The sequence below is a fragment of the Nyctereutes procyonoides genome, unplaced genomic scaffold (assembly GCF_905146905.1).
Source record: "Nyctereutes procyonoides isolate TBG_1078 unplaced genomic scaffold, NYPRO_anot_genome, whole genome shotgun sequence".
NCBI lineage: Eukaryota > Metazoa > Chordata > Mammalia > Carnivora > Canidae > Nyctereutes > Nyctereutes procyonoides.
The window spans coordinates 40,282,388-40,301,014 of record NW_026575020.1 but is presented as its reverse complement, the minus strand read 5'-3'; the positions used below and the strand labels follow the sequence as shown (position 1 = coordinate 40,301,014).

At 50.0% G+C, this 18,627-nt stretch overlaps 1 protein-coding gene across 5 annotated transcripts in view; it reads left to right on the top strand.

Annotated features, from left to right (window-relative positions):
- The first annotated feature begins 4,534 nt into the window (after nt 1-4,534).
- OLFML2A (olfactomedin like 2A) overlaps nt 4,535-18,627 on the top strand; it is a 31,976-nt gene continuing 17,883 nt past the window's right edge. For 2 of the 5 annotated variants that reach the window (XM_055333617.1, XM_055333610.1), the window contains exons 1-2: nt 5,715-5,951; nt 15,431-15,694. In XM_055333617.1, the coding sequence (XP_055189592.1) occupies nt 5,820-5,951; nt 15,431-15,694 (396 nt within the window). In that variant the 5' untranslated portion in view covers nt 5,715-5,819. Of the gene's footprint in view, nt 4,606-5,078; nt 5,341-5,714; nt 5,952-6,053; nt 6,155-15,430; nt 15,695-18,627 lie in introns of those variants that run through there. The other 3 variants (XM_055333595.1, XM_055333602.1, XM_055333625.1) reach the window with 3 other exon arrangements.

Genomic DNA, 18,627 nt, shown 5'->3' with positions numbered 1-18,627 from the left:
TGATTTTTCCAATATCAAAGTTCCCTACGAATCCCGTATCCCCCCACCTAGATAATGAGTCTTTCCCAGGGGCGGATCGCGAAGGAGCTGGGTGAGCACGTGCAGTGAAGCCCAGCCCTGTGGGCGGGGCCTCGGGGGCAGAGTTTGGGGATATTCACGAGGGACTTCCTCCGCGACTTCGGGACAAATTGGACCAGAGATTAAAGGGCTGGGGTTTAACTCCAGGTGACTGCGTTCGTATGCAAATTGGAATCTATAAAACTCTGCTTCCCGGGGTACTCTTAAAAGCCTTTTACCTCCGGGTGGGCGGGAAAGACTACGGTTTCTCTTCCTCCTCTTTCATTTCCCCTGCCCAACGGAATGGCAAAGCTCCAGGCCATTGATGCCTTTTTTTTTTTTTAAAGATTTTATTTATTTACTCATGACAGACACAGAGAGAGGGAGAGGGAGAAGCAGGCTCGATGCAGGAGCCCCACGCGGGACTCGATCCCGGGTCTCCAGGATCACACCCTGGGCTGAAGGCGGCGCCAAACCGCGGGGCCACCGGGGCTGCCCCCATTGATGCCTTTAAAGAAACTCTGACGCTTGACCGTTAGTCTCATGAAACCTTCCGCTTGAGAAGCTCCTTGCCCAGCCTTATTCGCCCTCCCTTCTCCTCGGTTACCCTATCTGTAAAATGGGGTTAGAATAGGGACGAGGGTTCAAATGGAAGATCACAAGCCCCACCCACCCCCGCCGGTATCCCCGCCTCAGTTTCCCCAGAGCAAAATGCCGGATTTTGCGGTCCCCTGCTCTCGGCTGAGCCGTACCTCCTGCGGTCACCAGGTGGCGCGCAGCCACCAGCTTCTGGGCTTGCCCGGGTGTCCGCCCTCGGCGACCCTCTCAGGGAAGGACTTAACGTGCCTGCCGCCCCAGGTCTAACTCAGCCCTACCTGGCCTGCTTGAAGACAAAAACAAGAACTCTGGTGCTTTGCCCGCCTCTGCTCTGCGGAGTCATGCCACAGTGCCCTCATGGCTGCCCTTCCTCACCACCCCCCTATCCCGCCCTAGCAATCCATTGGTTCATCTGTCATTCCTTGCTTAATTTTTAAAAAAATCCTTATCCTGGGTAGCCCTGGTGGCTCAGTGATTTAGCGCCGCCTTGAGCCCAGGGCGTGATCCTGGAGACCCAGGATCAAGTCCCACGTCGGGTTCCATGTATGGAGCCTGCTTCTCCTTCTGCCTGTGTCTCTGCCTCTCTCTCTCTCCCCCTGTGTCTGTCATGAATAAATAAATAAAATCGTTTAAAAAATAAAATAAAAATCCTTATCCTGGCATTTACACTCCTGCCTTGTCTGACTCCACACATTTCTCATCACATCCCATCTCTCACCTGCTACACAGGATATTTTGCAAAGCTTCCTTGCACTTTGAAGGTGGCTGTTCTTACCAACATTGATTAATCTGTATCATATATTTCATCTGTGCTGGCCATTTCCTGGGAGATTTAAGTTAACACTGTGTTGTCTAAATCTTACACCTGCTCTATGAGGTAGCTCCAATATTGTCTCCGTGATACACTGATGAAGTCACCCAGCACTAATGGGGATTCCAAACCTAGTGTGTCAGACATCAGTACCTGAACCTTGGCTCCTTCAAGCTGGAACTCTGCTGGTTTCACCCAACCCACTCCCAAACTCCCATTCATCTTTCAAGATCCTGTTTAAATATGTCCTCGGGGACACTTTTTAAAATACTTCCCATGAGGTGACACCTAGATCCCCTCTAATTGCTTCCCTACTACCATTTCCCAGCCCAAGAGCAAGGGAGAAGTTTAGTGTGGTGTGAGGGAGAGAAGGGCAGAAGAGATGGATCCTCTGGGTCATACCTTCAGCTCTGAGTTCTAAAATGTGTCAGGACATTGTGGCTTTCCTAGGCCTTCCAGAACTTCCCTTTCTATCACGAACCTCTGGAGGTAGTGAGGTCCCCATCCCTGGAGATCCATTCAAAGGCTAAGTGGCACTGCAGAAACCTCCTGAAAGCCTGAGGTTTCAGTGGTGGACAGATTCCAAGTTGACCTTCAGAGATAGGCCAAAAAATGCAGCCAAATACTCAACCCTTGGAAGCAACTCATCCTCTTCCTTCACTCCAGCTTTGTTGCCACTTCCTCCTAAAAAGCTTCTCTAGATCTGACTAGTCCAATCCCTTTATTCTCTCCCTCATCATTATAACCCAGTGCTGAGCACAGAGCCTGAACACAATAAATAATTGCTAAGTGGGTGAAAGGATGAATAAAACAAATCAGACTTTTCTACTTAGTAACTGTGACCTTGGGCTAAGTATTACTTCTAAGCCTCAATGTCCTGGTTTCTAAAGGGAGGAAGGGAAAATACTGATAGTGGCTATTTCACAGGATCTTTATGAGAATTAACATCATGCATGCAAAGCCATTAATATAAGGCTTGGCCTGATAAATGGGATATTAAAGAGCTATCCTAATTCCCATTCACGTCTCTGAAAATGCTCCTTGGGAAGCGTTAACTACCATGAAACTGAGAAAGGTGAGGGAAATGACAATGTACTGAGACCCCAGCCACTGTCCTAAACATACAGAGTCCTATGAGGTAGGCACCTACCATGTGTCCGGCAACTACTATGGGACCTTTTCCCTACAGTGTCCCCCACACTCTAACGATCCTGAGAAGTCAGTACTTTCCCCCAGTTTACAAATGAGGAAACAGGCTCAGAAAGACAAATGGAAAAGATTCTCATCCTGGGCAGGACTCCTGACAGAAGTGCTGGAAAGGAGGAAAATATTTAAGGATGAGGAGGGATCTTCAGGGGAGTAGTCCTGAGGCCACAGGCAGACAGAGAAACCGGACAAAACAGGGGTACAGTTAAGAATAAAACAGGTTTGGGCAGCCCCCGTGGCTCAGTGGTTTAAGCGCCGCCTTCAGTCCGGGGCGTGATCCTGCAGACCCGGGATCAAGTCCCACATCCGGTTCCCTGCATGGAGCCTGCTTTTCCCTCTGCCTCTCTCTTCTCTCTCTGTGTGTCTCTCATGAATAAATAAAATGAAATCTTAAAAAAAAAAAGAATCATTTAAGAACAAACAAACAAACAAACAAAAAAAAGAACAAAGCAGGTTTGAGCCTCATCGTGAGGGCTTTGCCCAGTGGTGGTGGAGACAGACACTAATCAGATCAAATAACCACACAAACCCATGAGTGCACATAAGTTCCGCGAGTGAGAACACACCTAGAAGTTCCTTGTGCTGTGGGAATGTGTGATAGGGGGATGTGTGTTCATTTTGGTTGGGGGTGAAGATGAGGGGAAGCTTTCTGGGATATGAAACATTGAAATAAGAAGGGAAGAATGAGTAGGAGTGAGTAAGACAGCAGAGAGAATTTCGGGAGGAAGGAACAGCATATGCAAAGGTCCCAAGGCCAAGTGGGAACTGAGAGAATCCATTTGTGATGTGCCTGCTGAGGGAAAGAGGAGTTGGAGAGAAGGGTGAAAAGGAAGAAAGCAGAGATGATGGGGCCATGTTGTGGAACAGCCAGCACAGGGCAGAGTCTAGGGCAATTTATTCTGTGGAAGAAATTCCAGATCCCAGCCAGAGAGTCAGAGCCAGGCTGCATGAGGACAAAGGTCTGGGAAACGGAACCTCTGTGCAGTTCTGTGTAAGTCCTTTTTGTCTATTATTTGAATAGACAGGACACACATTACAAAATTCCCAATGCAAAAAAAAAGTATTCAATGAAAAGTAAAGCTTTCTCCTTACTCTGTTTCCTAACAGTTTCTTCCCTTCTGAGCAATAACCACCATACTGGTTTATTGTGTGTCCATTCGCAGCTATTCTATGCACATAAGAACACACACCAGGGGTACCTGGGTGGCTCAGTTGGCTAAGCTTCTGCCTTCTACTCAGGTCAGGATCCCAGGGTCTTAGGATCAAGCCCTGCATCCTCGGCTTCCAGCTCAGCAGGGAATATGCTTCTTCCTCTGCCCCTCCCCCTACTCATGCTTGAGTGCGCTCTCTCTCTCTCAAATAAATAAAATCTTTTTCTAAAAAAGCATACACACACCCCATATTTATTTTTTTATACTAACCCAGCCCTGGTTTTGACATGTCCCCAGATTTCTAGTCATGAAAGAAGCTAATTTGTACTGAACACCTGCTGCACATGACTTGTTAATGCAGCTCAGAGTTAGAGGGTACCAGACATTGTGCTAGGGTAGTAGTTCTCAAACTATAAATCCTTTGGAGGGCTTGTTAAAACACAGATTTCTGGGCAGCCGCGGTGGCGCAGTGGTTTAGCACCTCCTGCAGCCCAGGGTGTGATCCTGGAGACCCTGGATCAAGTCCCACGTCAGGCTCTCTGTATGATGCCTGCTTCTCCCTCTGCCTGTGTCTCTGCCTCTCTCTCTATGAATAAATAAATAAAATCTTAAACACACACACACACACACACAGATTTCTGGGCCTCATCCCCTAGAGTTTCTGCTTCCTGAGATCTGGGGTAGAGCCTAAGAATTTGCATTTCTAAGTTTCCAGGTGGTGCTGAGGCTGCTGGTCCTGGAACCACACTTCAAGACTACTCAGCTAGCATTTTCATGCACGAGGTATGTGCACTGTTGACTTACATCTCTCCCACAAGGGAAGGCATAAAAGACACAAGGAAACACACATACCAGAAAGTTTCATGGGGTGATAAATTCTAAGAAGAAAATGAACAGGGGAAGGAATATGCTTTAGGGGGGATGTGCTTGAGAGTAGCAGTAACATAGAACATCTGGGGCACAACTGAAGGTTCCTTTTTTGAGCAGTTGAAGTTTACAAGGGCAAGTAAACAGACACAGGTGGAACGGTCATGGGATCAGGGGATGGTCACCTACAGAGTCAGTGCTGAGAGGTCAGAGAAGGCCATCTGGCACCCTGGGGTGCAGAGGTAGAAGGACCTGCAAAGTGACGGCGAAGGAGCACAGCATAAGGTAACACGGGGAAACCAAGAGAGGAGAAGGTTTGAGAAGGAGGCATGAACAAGAGCTGCTGATTCTGGGAGAGTAAAGAGGTGCCGCCTTGGGTGTGGTTACAGGAGCTCCCGAGGACCTCAACAAAGGACCTCAACAAGCCACCTCCCAAGCGAGACCGTCCTGGAGCGAGGGGATGGGCAGGGAACCTGCATGACGACCGGAGGCGGCTTCTTTTCAAAATTTTTCTGCCTGGGAACAGAAGAAAGGAAGCGCTCCCTCCTGAGGATGGGAGGAGGGAGTTTAAACGGCAGGAGCTACTGGAGTTTAGCTGGGAGTCGACGGGAGGAATTTTGGAGGGAAGAGGAAAAGAAACAAGCGAGAGAGGTGGGTCTGAGCCGTCAGAAAAGTAGAGCTGGCGGGGTCTGGGTGTTGGGAGAGCTCAAAGGCTCACAGGCCCTGGAAACATCACTCATCTGAACTTTGCAACCATTCCAAAAGGAAAGCACTATTTCCCCCACTTTCCAGATGAGGAAACTGAGGCTCAAAGAGGCGAAGGGACACGCCCAAGGACCCACATCTCATAGAACCGGACTCTGTCGGTTCCGGGTCGGAACAAGACCCTTTTTTGTGTCCTTGCAGGGATGCCCTTCGGAGAGCCGCCCAATGGCGCAGTGGCCCCGCGAAGGGCCGGGCGGGGCGGGATGCCCCCTCCACCCTAGCTCCGCCCCCGGCGGCGCGGGAGGGGGCGCCGGGCGGGGGGCGCGCCGCGCGGGCTTTGCTGGCTGCCGCGCGGAGCTCGCAGTGCTACCCGCGCCGCCCAGCCTCCGCGCTCAGCTGTCCGTGCCCACCGTGCGCATCCCGCCATGGCCGTGGCCGCCCTCCCGGCCCGGTCCCGGCCCCGGCCCCGGCCGTTGCCCCTGCTGCTGCTGCCGCCAGTGCTGCTGCTGCTGCTGCTGCTGCCGCCGCGCGCCGGCCGGGTGCGCGCTGACAGTAAGGTACGGCGCGGCTCTCCTACCCGGGCTCAGCTCCGCGGGGAGCCGGGCGCGAGGGGGCGCTGTGGCTGGGGTGCGGACCGAGTAGGGTGTGGGGCCAGGAGCTGAGGACCAGGAGAGGGGAGACCCGACGGGCTCAGCACAGAAGCCACTCGAGAGCCACGACGCAGGGAGAGGAGCGCGTGGTGGAAGAAGCAATGGAGATGGTAGGGGTACCTGGGACCTGTGGTCTCAGGAAGGGCTCTGGGACCTAGGCAGTGCAGAGAGGAGATCAGCACTGAGTCCCAGGGCCAGGAAGTCGGGACCCTGGGAGTTTGGAGGGGATGCAGACAAGAGATGCAGTCCCTACCCTAGGGAAGCGATTCCCTGGAGCGCTGGGCAGGGGCAGTGTGGAAATCTGGCTCAAAGTTTCCATGGGAGGCTGCCCCATATGGGGCAGACCCCTGGGTAACTGCTACCCATGGACTCCCAGGTTTGCAACAGACCCTAAGCCAAGGCTTTCAGGCCGTGCTGAGGACCCAGAGTTCCCACCCAATAAACCTAGTGCGCTGACCACTCGCCTGGCCCCTGGTAGTCCTGCCAGGGATCTAATGCACCCTCTGGAGGTCACTGAGTTTCCAGAAGGGACCTGAGCTCTTCTCAGTTGCAGCTAAAAGGATCTGCTCTGGTGTCAAACAGCCCTGAATTCAGATCTCCACTCTACCTCTCAGCTGGGTGACCTTGGGCCTTTATTTCTCCCTTTACTCATTTGTAAATATGTAATAGTCTCCCTTTACTCATTCGTAAATATGGGAATAATAACAGTTCCCACTTGTAAATATGTAATAGTCTCCCTTTACTCATTTGTAAATATGGGAATAATAATAGTTCCCACTTCCTGCAGTTGGTGATCTTTACCTAGGTCATGCCTGGAAAATGTTTAGCACCACACCTGATACCTAGTCAGTGCCCAATAAATCATGCTATAGCTATGAAATCTTACTAGGGGAACCCAAAATAGCTGGTCAGAGCAGGGACCCTTTGAGGGTGTTCTGGAAATGACCCAGTAAGGACGAGAAGGGGACTGGGAATGAATGAGGGCCAGGAATAAGGTAGAACCCTGCTTGTGGAGCATAGGAGCAAAAGAGCAGCTTTTCTTGATGTCTCTCCCACCTCTTACCTGGGTAGAAGGTGAGGCTGCACTGTCTGCAGGCAAGGTAAAGGGCAGAAGTCACTAGCCACATGGTAAGTATGTGAGCACTGGGCACCCACAGACCCACATCCTGAAGATCCAGCTCTGGGTATGAGAACAGGCGAGCTGCAGTCCTGACCATGTGCTCCATAGACAAGAAGGGAATGAGTATCATTCCTATTTTACAGATGTTGGAAATAGGGTGTATAGACAAGTCACTAGCTTGTGGTTCAAAAAACTTGGGTTCTGGCTCTTTGTTGTTCTTTGGTTGTGTGACCTTGGGCAAGTCACTACCTGCCTCTTGGCGTCACCCCATCTGAAAATGTCTGCCAACTTCCTTTCTGTGCAGGACCTTCTTGGATTCCTTGACCTAGCTCAGGTAGGGGAAGAGTGAGCAAAAAAAAAACCCCACGTGACCTGATCAATGCTTTGCCCCTCCCATTTCTCTGGCTGGGAGTACTCTTTGGTCCTGGGCATCCTCTGAGCCATGCAGAGGGCTGTAGAGCCTGTGGGGGAGGGCTAGCACTCAAAACAAAGCAAAGACAAAGAAAACCGAATACCCTGTTTATGTAGTGAGTCAGCCAAACACTTGCTAGGGTGTGTGCGTGTGTGTGTGTGTGTGTGTGTGTGTGTGTGTGTGTGTGTATTTAGTTGTTCCAGGGCAAGCTTGAGCTGGTGGGGTAGGGAGGCATACCCTAGAGTCTGGAGGATGAAGCAGCTGGGGGACACAGCACAGCTCTCCTTCAGACACCTCCCACCCCACACCACTTCAGCCAGCTGGGAAAAATAAAATCAAGTGATGGGTGAATTTACTCTGCATTCCTCAGCACAGCCGGTCTCCTGCTGGTTCTACAGGGAGAGCTGTTTTCATAATCACCCTCTCCCTCCCCCATAACCATCCTTCCTCTCCAAGCCTGTCCAATTTGGGGGCGGGGGAGGGGGAGAGCCCTACAAGGGCTGGGACTTGTAGTCTATCTTATCTAGGGCCCTAAAGGGTTACGTTGGCCCTTTCCTCAGGCTTCCTACTCCTGGGAGGTCCAATCCCCCCTCTTGCCCCATACTTTCACGGGTAAAGGGGCACTCAACCCCAGTACTCACCACAGAACTCTGTGGTCTCAGGCAGCTTCTCGCTCAGTATGTTTTAACTTCGTGTTTATAGCAAGGTCTCCTAAACAGGACTTGGAGTTTTCATCTAGGGAAGTGCTTGTCCAGCAATGGGAATGGGAGAGGGGGTTCACAGATTCCTTGGCCCCTCTGAGGGACTGCCCAGCTTGGAATTTGGGATGGAGAGACAGGTAACTACATGAATCCCAGGCATGGCACCTGGTAGCTTGCTTTCTGCTGTATGTCCTTGGAATATGGCTGAGAATTCCCTATTGCTACTTCAGTTTCCCCATTGGTGCCTCACTTCCTCCATGCATCCAGATGGGGGAAGGGGGTCTTTGGTCATCCCTGCCACTGACCAGGGGCCCAAGGACAGAGGGAAGGCCAAGGCTTGTGGGAACTGGGCCAGGGGAGTGGAGAGGCTGAAGCAGGCAGGCAGAGGTGTTGTAGGCTGGATCAGATGTTCTAGGCCAAGCTGGCCCTGGGGGTTAGGTGTCGCTGCGCCTCCACTCTGGGAGTTTCCGCCTGTAACTGTAATTGAAAACAGGCTCAGGGCAGACAGGGGATATAAATGATGAAGTCCTCCTTCTGTACAGAGAGCATAGGGCCTGGGCAGGCCCTGCAGGGTCTCTCCACAGGGAAATTCTTGCCTCAACATTCCCATTGGCTGGGGCACCCAGAACAAAGTACTGAGAAACACCCTCTGTGCCAAGCCCCATGCCCAGCACTTAAATCCAGAATCTTACACAACCCTGCTGCCAACACTCTGAGGCTTCAGTGGTTCCCCCCGCCCACCCCTTCCATTTGACAAGCTTGAACACGAAAGGTCAAAAGAGTCAAATGGAGGAGTTTGGAGAAACCTGGAATCTCAGCTTTCAGTGGGCATCCAGATAGCCTGTGTAAACCAGCGAGTGCGAGTTAAGAAGTGTGGGTTAAGGCCAGGGTACCTGCATTTTCCACGTGCATTCCAGGTCATTCCAAGGTACATCCCCCAGTTGAGAACTCATGGAGTTACAGGGAGCCATGGAGCAAGAAAGTAACAGATCACCAAAGAGGAGCTTTTGAGGGATTAAACTGGCAGAGAGGTGACTCCTGTCTCCCTAGAAGCAGTTAATGTGGTCTGAACTCAAGCTGTGGTCATGGAATGGAGAGCCAGAGATAGAGATGGGGGATATTTAGGATAAAGAAATGGAAGAACATGACTAAGGGTTTTTCCAGTGTAAAAAGAAGGCTCAGAGATCTGGGTTGGGTGGGAGGGTAGGTGGACATCAGTTGAGAAAAGATGCTGGTTCCAGTTTTGGATGGCTTAAGTTTAGGGGTCCTGTGCCATCCAAGGAGGTGTCCAGCTGGCAGTGGGCTCTAGGAGAGGTCTTTGCCTGCAGGAAGATATGGAAACTGGCTCTTAGTAAGTCTGGGTAGGCCACGAGAGAAGAGGGAAGACTCCACCTCAGAGTGACACAATTTGAATCTGCTCATTTCTAGAATATTTCACTACTTGAACCCCCCTCTTCCCACTGTGGCCAGCTTTATCCATCTTTCTTCAGAAAAATCTGAAGTATGCCCTCCTGCCATCTCATTGTAGGATTTCCTTGCAAATACCTAGAGGTGTTTTTAAGTTCGAACCACCTGCCCTTCTGGGGTCTTTGACAGAAGTGTGTGCTAAGTGAGGCTGTAGAGAGAGGTGGAGGCGCTAAGTCAGGGACTTTCCTGCTTCCCAACAGCTCCAGCCCTTATGCCCAGGGCAGGGTAGGCCAGGCCCAGTGGGAGCCCCAGGCCCTATACTGTCCCCTGTGACCCAACCCAAGGCCCTCTTCTTCATCACACTTCAGTTGTTGGAGAAGCCCTCACTGCTAATGATGGGGAGTCATGGAAGGAGCAGCAAGTAAACCAAATTTTTGGAGTCAAGCCGTTCATAGTGACCCTAGGCAAACCGCTAATCTTCTCAGATGCTCAGACTTTTCCTCTTTAAGATGGCATTGTGATGAGAGGAAGAAGAGATAGAAAATGACATGCTGACATGAGGGAGGGGTTTTGGCGGCCACTCAGATGGCAGTTACTTTGTGCCAGTTTTGGTGCCAGGTGCTCTGCATGCACTGACTCATTTCAGCCTCAGGACAAGCTTATGAGGCAAACATCCTCCCCATTTTACAGAGGGGGATGCAGAGACTCAGAAGTGTCAAAGCCATTCAGGGGAAGGGAGGAGCTGGGGTTTGAGTCTGGGCCTGGATCCACATCACAGTGCTTTGCTGCCTCCAGTCAGGCACCAGAGGCTCTAGTAATCACCAGAGGAAGGGCCTTGCATGGGATCCTGGCAGCTTGGGCTGGGAGCAGAGGCCCCCTTCTGGCTCCTGGCCAGTGTCAGGGCTTTGGCTGCCCTCTCTTCGGACATAGCACCTCATCTGAGGACAGAAAGAATGTTGCAGGCTGATATGGAGGCTGCTGCTGGTGAGGGTGGACGCTAGGATGGTAGGTCCCCAGGAGGAGGCCTCTGTGACCCAGCCACACAGAGCACAACCATATCTGCCTGCTGGGGGAGCGGTGACAAGAGGTCCACAGCAGAGCTGGAAAGAGGGTCCAGGAGTCTCAAAGAGAAGGCAGGCATGAGGCACTGGCCCCAACATCTAAGGAATATGTGGGACCCCTAGCCTTGCTGTCAGCAGTCACAGGCAGGAGAGAATCACCCTGTAGTGTCAGCGTATACCCCACCCACAGAGGGCCCAGGACAAAGCTTCCACCCATAGCTTCCTCCTTCTCCACCTTCTTCATCCCCCAGGAGAATGGAAGTCTACCCACACTGGGCTCTAATCCCCTCGAACAAGTCATCTGATGGCTCCAAGGCTCAGTGGTCTCGTCTGTAGGACACTGCTAAGAGTATCTACCACTCATCCACATGGAGAAACGAGCCCATAAACAACCCCCTTTCAGGAACATTGTTAGTAATAATAACAGCTACAATATACACACTATGCTGTGGACTCCTGGCACTGGACTGAGCGTATTCCTGGTATCCCGTCTCTGATTCCTCACACAGTTCTTTGTTGGGTAGACACTAGTGGTAGCCTCCTTTTATAGATGAAGAAACTGAGGTACAGAGTTTAAGTAATCTGCTCAAGACACGTAGCTGTAGGTGGCCCATGGCCGTGAGCCTAACCACTGCCCCATGCTTCCCAAGCACATTGTGAGTTCTCAGTAGGTGTCTCCTCCAGCACTCTGTGCCCCAGGCTTGCCTCCTCCATCCACCATCTATCCACGAAGCAGCGCAAGTGAGCTTCCAGTAATGCAGCTCTGAGCCTGGCTCTCACCTGCTTAAAGCACTTCCATGACTCCCCAGTGTTTTCAGGAAGAAGCCAAGATCCTCAGCCAGCTGTCAGTGTTCTCCATGAGCTGGTCTCTGCCACCCCTAGCCTAACCTCCTGCCACACTAGGGTCCCCGCAAGCACCAGCCAGAGCAAACCTCTTCCAGGCCCCCAAGTGTCAGGCCCCTTTTCATCTTTTTCTTTTTTTTAGATTTTATTTATTTATTCATGAGACAGAGAGAGAGAGAGAGGCAGGCAGAGACACAGAGGGAGAGGGAGAAGCAGGCTCCATGCAGGGAGCCCGATGAGGGACTCAATCCTGGGTCTCCAGGATCAGGCCCTGGCTGAAGGCGGCGCTAAACCACTGAGCCAACCAGGCTGCCCCCTTTTAATCTTTACATACCTGATTTGCCCTCTCTGGAATGTCCTTCTTCTTAGAGACGTCCCCCAAGGGTGCCCTCCCAGAGAAGTTTGTATGAGTGTCTTCCTCTGTGCTCTCAGAGTCCACTCTGCTGGCTTCTCCCATAGCAGATCTGCTCAAGGATGTACCTCAACCTCAGATTCCCTGCGTGGAGCCTGCTTCTCCCTCTGCCTGTGGCTCTGCCTCTCCTCTCTCTGTGTCTCTCATGAATAGATAAATAAGATATTTAAAAAAATGTACCTCAATCTATTTCTTCTGTACCTCCAGCTGTCACCCAGGATCCAACAGAGGCAAGAGGCTCGAACAGGTGTCTGACAGCTCAGAACAGAAATGGAGTACCTATGGCACCTTCCCCAGAGGATCCTGGGACACTCCAGGGCACTGGGATTGGCAGAAAGCCTGACGGAGCCATGAATTCACCTGAATTCCTCTGGCTCCAGTGCAAGCTGAGTACCTGTGAGGCCTGGGTGTTTGTTGCTTGAGCCATGAAGAGCTGTGTCCCCAGAGCCTGGAGCTGAGCCAGCTAGGGGAGTGGCACTACCATCTCACAGCTACTCGCTCAGGCCGCAGACGCCATGCTCTTAGCCCTGTGCTCTAGCATGTCTGCAAAATGCAGGCTCATTGATCCAACATATATTTTCAGGGCAACTATTATGGGCCAGGCAGGCACCATTCTGTGGTACAGGAGAGAACTAGACAAAGTCCCTGTTGCTAATGGTTCCTTCAGTAGAATAAGGGAAAAATAAGCAAACACAGATATAATACTTCAGATGGCGGACACCCGGGTGGCTCCGTGGTTGAGCATCTGCCTTCAGCTCAGGTCATGATCCCGGGGTCCTGGGATCGAGTCCCACATCGGGCTCCCTGCAGGGAGCCTGCTTCTCCTTTTTTTTTTTTTTTTTTTTTTTGAGCCTGCTTCTCCTCTGACAATGTCTCTGCCTCTCCCTGTGTGTCTCTCATGAATAAATAAGTAAAATATTTTTTAAAAAAAACTCAGATAATAATAGATATAATAAGGAAAAGCAAAGCCACCAGATAAGGGGACAAAGAGTAAGGGGAAGGGAGTAGTCTAGAAAGGCTTCTCAGAGGAGGTGCTGTGTAACAGGGGATGAGCCAAGAGAGTATCAGGGGGTTAAGGGTTTCAGAATAAGGGTACCACATCTGCAAAGGTCCTGAGGCTGGAGTGGAGTGACCCAAAGGAAGGAAAGGGTGGCATGAGAAGGATTTGGGGGAGGCACTCAGCTCACATAGGCTGTGAAGGCCAGGGTAAGGACTTTGGAGGTAACTAGGCCCCCGCATACACAGGTATTATTAAAGGGTGTGATGCATATGAAAACTGGGATGTAATAGATGCCCAATGGAAGGTCTTCATTCATATCTTTACTATCATGATAAACTACACATAACGTTTACCGTTTTAACCATGTTGAAGTGCACAATCCGGTGGCACTTAGTACATTCACCATGTGTGCAACCATTACCATTACTTAGTTCCAGAACATTTTCATCACTCCAAAAGGAAACCCCATGCCCATGAAGCAGTCACTCCCCATTTTACCCCTCCCAAGTCCTGGCAACCATGAATCTGCTTTCTGTCTGTGGATTTGCCTATTCTGGATATGAATAAATGGAGTCATATAACATGTGGCCTTTTTTTTTTTTAAACATGTGGCCTTTTGTCTCTGGCTTCTGTCACTCAGTGTCATGTTGTCAAGGTTCATTTGTGTTGTAGCATGTGTCGGTACTCTGTTCTTTTTCGTGACTCAGTAATATTCCATTGTAGGGATACACCACCTCTGTTTATTGATCAGTTGATGGACATTTGGGTTGGTTCCACCTTGTGACTACTGTGAATTATTCTCCTTTGAATATTCACGTACAAGTCTTTGAATACCTGTCTTCACTTCTAGGTAGAACTATTAGGTCCTATGGTAATTGGTAATTCCCTGGTGTTTTTTTTTTTTTAAGATTTTTAAAAAGATTTTATTTATTTATTTGACAAAGAGAGACTGAACACGAGCAGGGTCAGGTGATAGAGGGAGAGAGAGAAGCAGACTTCCCGCTGAGCAGGGAATCCCATTGCAGGGCTTCATCCCAGGACCCTGGGATCATGACCTGAGCTGAAAGCAGACACTCCACACACTGAGCCACCCAGGTGCCCCTAAGATTTTTTTTTAAGATTTTATTTATTTATTTGTTTATTTATTTATTTAAGACACACACACACACACACACAGAGACAGAGGCAGAGACACAGGCAGAGGGAGAAGCAGGCTCCATGCAGGGAGCCCAACGTGAGACTTGATCCTGGGTCTCCAGGATCACGCCCTGGGTCAAAGGTGGCGCTAAACCACTGAGCTACTCGGGCTGCCCGATTTTTTTTCTAAGTAGGCTTCCCACCCCACGTGGTACTTGAACTCACAGATCTGAGTTCAAAAGTTGGGATCCGGGATCCCTGGGTGGCGCAGCAGTTTGGCGCCTGCCTTTGGCCCAGGGCGCGATCCTGGAGACCCAAGATCGAATCCCACATCGGGCTCCCGGTGCATGGAGCCTGCTTCTCCCTCTGCCTGTGTCTCTGCCTCTCTCTCTCTCTCTGTGTGACTATCATAAATAAATAAAAAATAAAATAAAAAGTTGGGATCCTCAACCAACTGAGCCAACCAGGGGCCCCTCAAAATTTTTAAAGTAATCTCTCGGGCACCTGGGTGGCTCAGTGGTTGACCATCTGTCTTTGACTTGGGTCGTGATCCCGAGGACCTGGGATCGAGTCCTGCCTCAGGCTCCCCACAGGTAGCCTGCTTCTCCCTCTGCCTATGTTTCTACCATTCTCTCTGTGTTTCTCATGAATAAATAAATAAAATCAGAAAGAAAGAAAGAAAGAAAGAAAGAAAGAAAGAAAGAAAGAAAGAAAGAAAGAAAGAAAGAAAGAAAAAGAAAAGATCTATCCGCCCAATGTGGGACTCAAACTCACAACCCTGAGATCAAGAGTTGCATGCTGGGCAGCCCAGGTGGCTCAGCGGTTTAGCGCTGCCCTCAGCCCAGGGTGTGATCCTGGAGACCTGGAATCGAGTCCCACGTCAGGCTCACTGAATGGAGCCTGCTTCTCCCTCTGCTTGTGTCTCTGTCTCTGTCTCTCTCTCTCATGAATAAATAAATAAAATATTTTTTAAAAAAGAAAAAAATTAAAAAATAAAAAATAAAAGAGTTGCATGCTCTACCAACTGAGCCAACCAGCGCCCCAAATCTATGTTTAAGTACTGAGGAATAGCCAGTGGTTTTTTGAGGTGGTCAATAATATCTGCATTAGTATTATTACCTTAAAGCTACTGCACTCTATTTCCTCGAAAGGGCTGCTAGCCCCTCAGCTGTCTGTAACCCTGTCCACCAAGGCCAGTGACTTTAGATTCTGCTGCCTGTCCCCTCTGGCTCCTTCTCTACCCTCTTCCTCACCACAGCACTGGCCTTTGGCTCACCTGAGTCCATTTTGCAGGTGTTTGGTGACACAGAGCAGGTGCGTATGACCTCGGAGGGCTCTGACTGCCGCTGTAAGTGCATCATGCGGCCGCTGAGCAAGGATGCTTGCAGCCGCGTGCGCAGTGGACAGGCCCGGGTAGAAGATTACTACACTGTGGAGACAGTGAGCTCCGGAACTGACTGCCGCTGCTCCTGCACAGCACCACCCTCCTCGCTCAATCCCTGTGAGAACGAGTGGAAGATGGAGAAGCTCAAGAAGCAGGCACCGGAGCTCCTCAAGGTAGGCTTTGTGCAGGAGGGAATGGAGGGAACGCCTCCTGGATGAGTACCTAGTATGGGCTTGGTGGCAGGCTGTCCTTCCAACAGAAAATCCACACTCTGGGTAGGTGCCGCTGTTATCCCATTTCACAGGGGAGGAAACAGAGGCTCCCTGAGGGGAAGCCACTTCTTGCTCAAGACCATCAGCCAGTAAGTGATGGAGGCAGCATTCTTGGGCTAGCTTATGCTGAGCTCTGGCGGATCTGCAAAATGCAGGCTTGTTCATGCAGACTTGTTTTATGTCTACAGAGCACCTCCTACCAGCTAGGCAGGCAGTAGTTCTGGGGACATAGGAGGCAACTAGACAAAGGTCATGCCTTTGGTGGAGTACGGAAAACAGAAAGTAAGCAATAATCTTTTGTCATCAAGTTCACTGTACTGTATTTTACCCAAGCCAGTTCATCTGTTGGTACCTGAAGATAGTATTTTAAATTTTAAAGTTTGTAGCATTTTATTGTTTTTAATGTAATAAGAACATCTAGCATATTCAAGCACCACCTGCATGGCAAATGTTATGCTAAACTCTTTTGACACACCTTTTTCCTCTGAATTCTTAAACCAGTCTGAAATGTGCGATCACTGCTCTCGTTGTATAGGCAAGAAAACTGAGGTTTGGAGAAGTTAGGTAACTAGCCCAAGCTCTCACATAATGGCATGTAGCCTTGGGTCTATACCATACTTTTTTTCTTAATTTTTATTTATTTATGATAGTCACACACACACACAGAGAGAGAGAGAGGCAGAGACACAGGCAGAGGGAGAAGCAGGCTCCATGCACCGAGAGCCCGACGTGGGATTCGATCCCGGGTCTCCAGAATCGCGCCCTGGGCCAAAGGCAGGCGCCAAACCGCTGCGCCACCCAGGGATCCCCCTATACCATACTTTTATATGAATTTTATGCTTACCTTACCCCTAGCCACCTCCGTAGGCAGATCAGAAAGAAGCACCACCTCTGGGCAACACAGACCCAGGCCAGGGCCTGCCACCAGGACCCATGCTTGAATAGGCTTGCGCAGGCTGGATCACAGTCCCACAGCCAGCCAGGCGCCTTTGTGCAATTCATAACATGCCCAGCTCGGTGCTTGGTGAGGCTGGGATTTGAACCACATCTTGCTGTATCCAAAGCATGTGTTCTAAACCACCTTGTTTTCCTTTCTTCCTTTCTGTAATGGACTAGATGATTTTTGGTGTCTTTTGACAGTATCCTTTTCTTGTAGAATTTCTTCCAAACATATGAGCATCCATTTTGCCTTTTTTGGTATCAAGAACTGTGAAATTGACTGAGATGTCACCCTACTTGTAAGCTAACAAGTTAGCCAGCCAATTTCATGGATGCTGGCAGAAGACACAAGCCTGCTGGGTCAGAGACAAAGGACCTTATTACTCATAGCAGCCAGAGTACCTACATTTTCTTGAGCTGATTCTCCCAGCACCAGTTCCTATAGGCTGACACAGTGAAGACCAGATAGCACCTGCGCACACAGATTGGGGTATTTTTCAGGAGTGGAGCCCCAAGCTCAGAAAATCCGAATTTTTTATAAAGGGCACTGAACACGCCTTCCCTACTCTGGAGGGAAACTCTCTCTCTCTGTGTTTCAAGGCTGTTCCCTATACAGCACGATGTCCTGGAACAAAGATAGTGCCTCTGCATGCAAGACGTGCAGAAAAGCAAGAGACTCCTGAAAAATTGTCTCCAACATTTGGCTAAAGGTGTTTTATTTTTTAAAAAAAGATTTTATTGATTGATTGATTGATTGATGAGAGAGTGCCCCCAAGCAGTTGGGGGAGGGACCGAGAGAGAGGGAGAAGCAGACTCCCCGCTCAGCAGGGACCCCATTTAGGGACTCAATTTCAGGACTCTAGGATCATGACCTGAGCCAAAGGCAGATGCTTAACTGACTGAGCCACCCAGGCGCCCCTAAAACTGTTTTTCTTTAAATTTAACTTTAGTTTTATTTTTATAACAACTAAATGGATCACAAAACTCTTGAAGTTGGCATAAGTTTGAATTTTAAGCCAAGTTCTCTCTTAACCTTCCAGTTCCTGGACCACACTATCTCCCTGGGGCCTTACTAGGACCCTGCAAACTCTAGGCAGTGAGGCTATAGGTTAGTCTTCAGTTATAGGAAAAAAATCCAGCTTCTGCTCAAGTCCACTTCTCAATAACTAAGTTGTAAGTATAGTTTACACAAGGATACACAAAACCTTTTCATAAATTCTGGCTAATTTAATCCTTGCCACGATCCTTTGGTGAGGGAACTTTTGGTCGCAACTTGTGGAGGAATCTGAGGCCCAGAGAGGGATTGTGACCTGCCTAAGGTCTCACAGCAAGAAACTGGCAGCACTAAGATTTGAACTCAAGAATTCCCTGCTATGTCTCCTTGCCCATGGAAGGGGTCCCTAGGCAGCTCTTAGCCTGGAGCCCATTGTCCCTTAGGTCTTTCCAGTGCACAGCAGCCATTGTGGTTTTCATTCAGCCTTATAGGACTGGAGTGGGGTAGCAATGGGAGTGACTTATCAGGTGGTGTTGTAGAAGGAAGAGAAGATACTCTGTCTCATTCATATGGTAGGTGCAAGGGCAGGTACCTGAGAGGTAACCAGAGAACCCCAAGAGAAGGGGCTAGAGGCAGTGTGAGACAGGGCTGAGGCCCCTCCCATTAGATTTGGCTCCTCCTGCCTCAGCAGGAGGCTCTCTATGGGCAGCCCCCAGGAGAGGAGGTTAAGGGAAGCCTAAGGAGGAGGGGAAGCAGGGCACACCCATGTCCCCTTATCTCTACCCTAGCCCTTTCCTTCAAGCTAAGAACTCAACTTCAAGCTGTGATTTGGTCTTAGTTGCATGACTCTGAGTAGGAGGGAGAGGATTCTAGAGCCACACTTTTGGGGAGATAGGTGGCA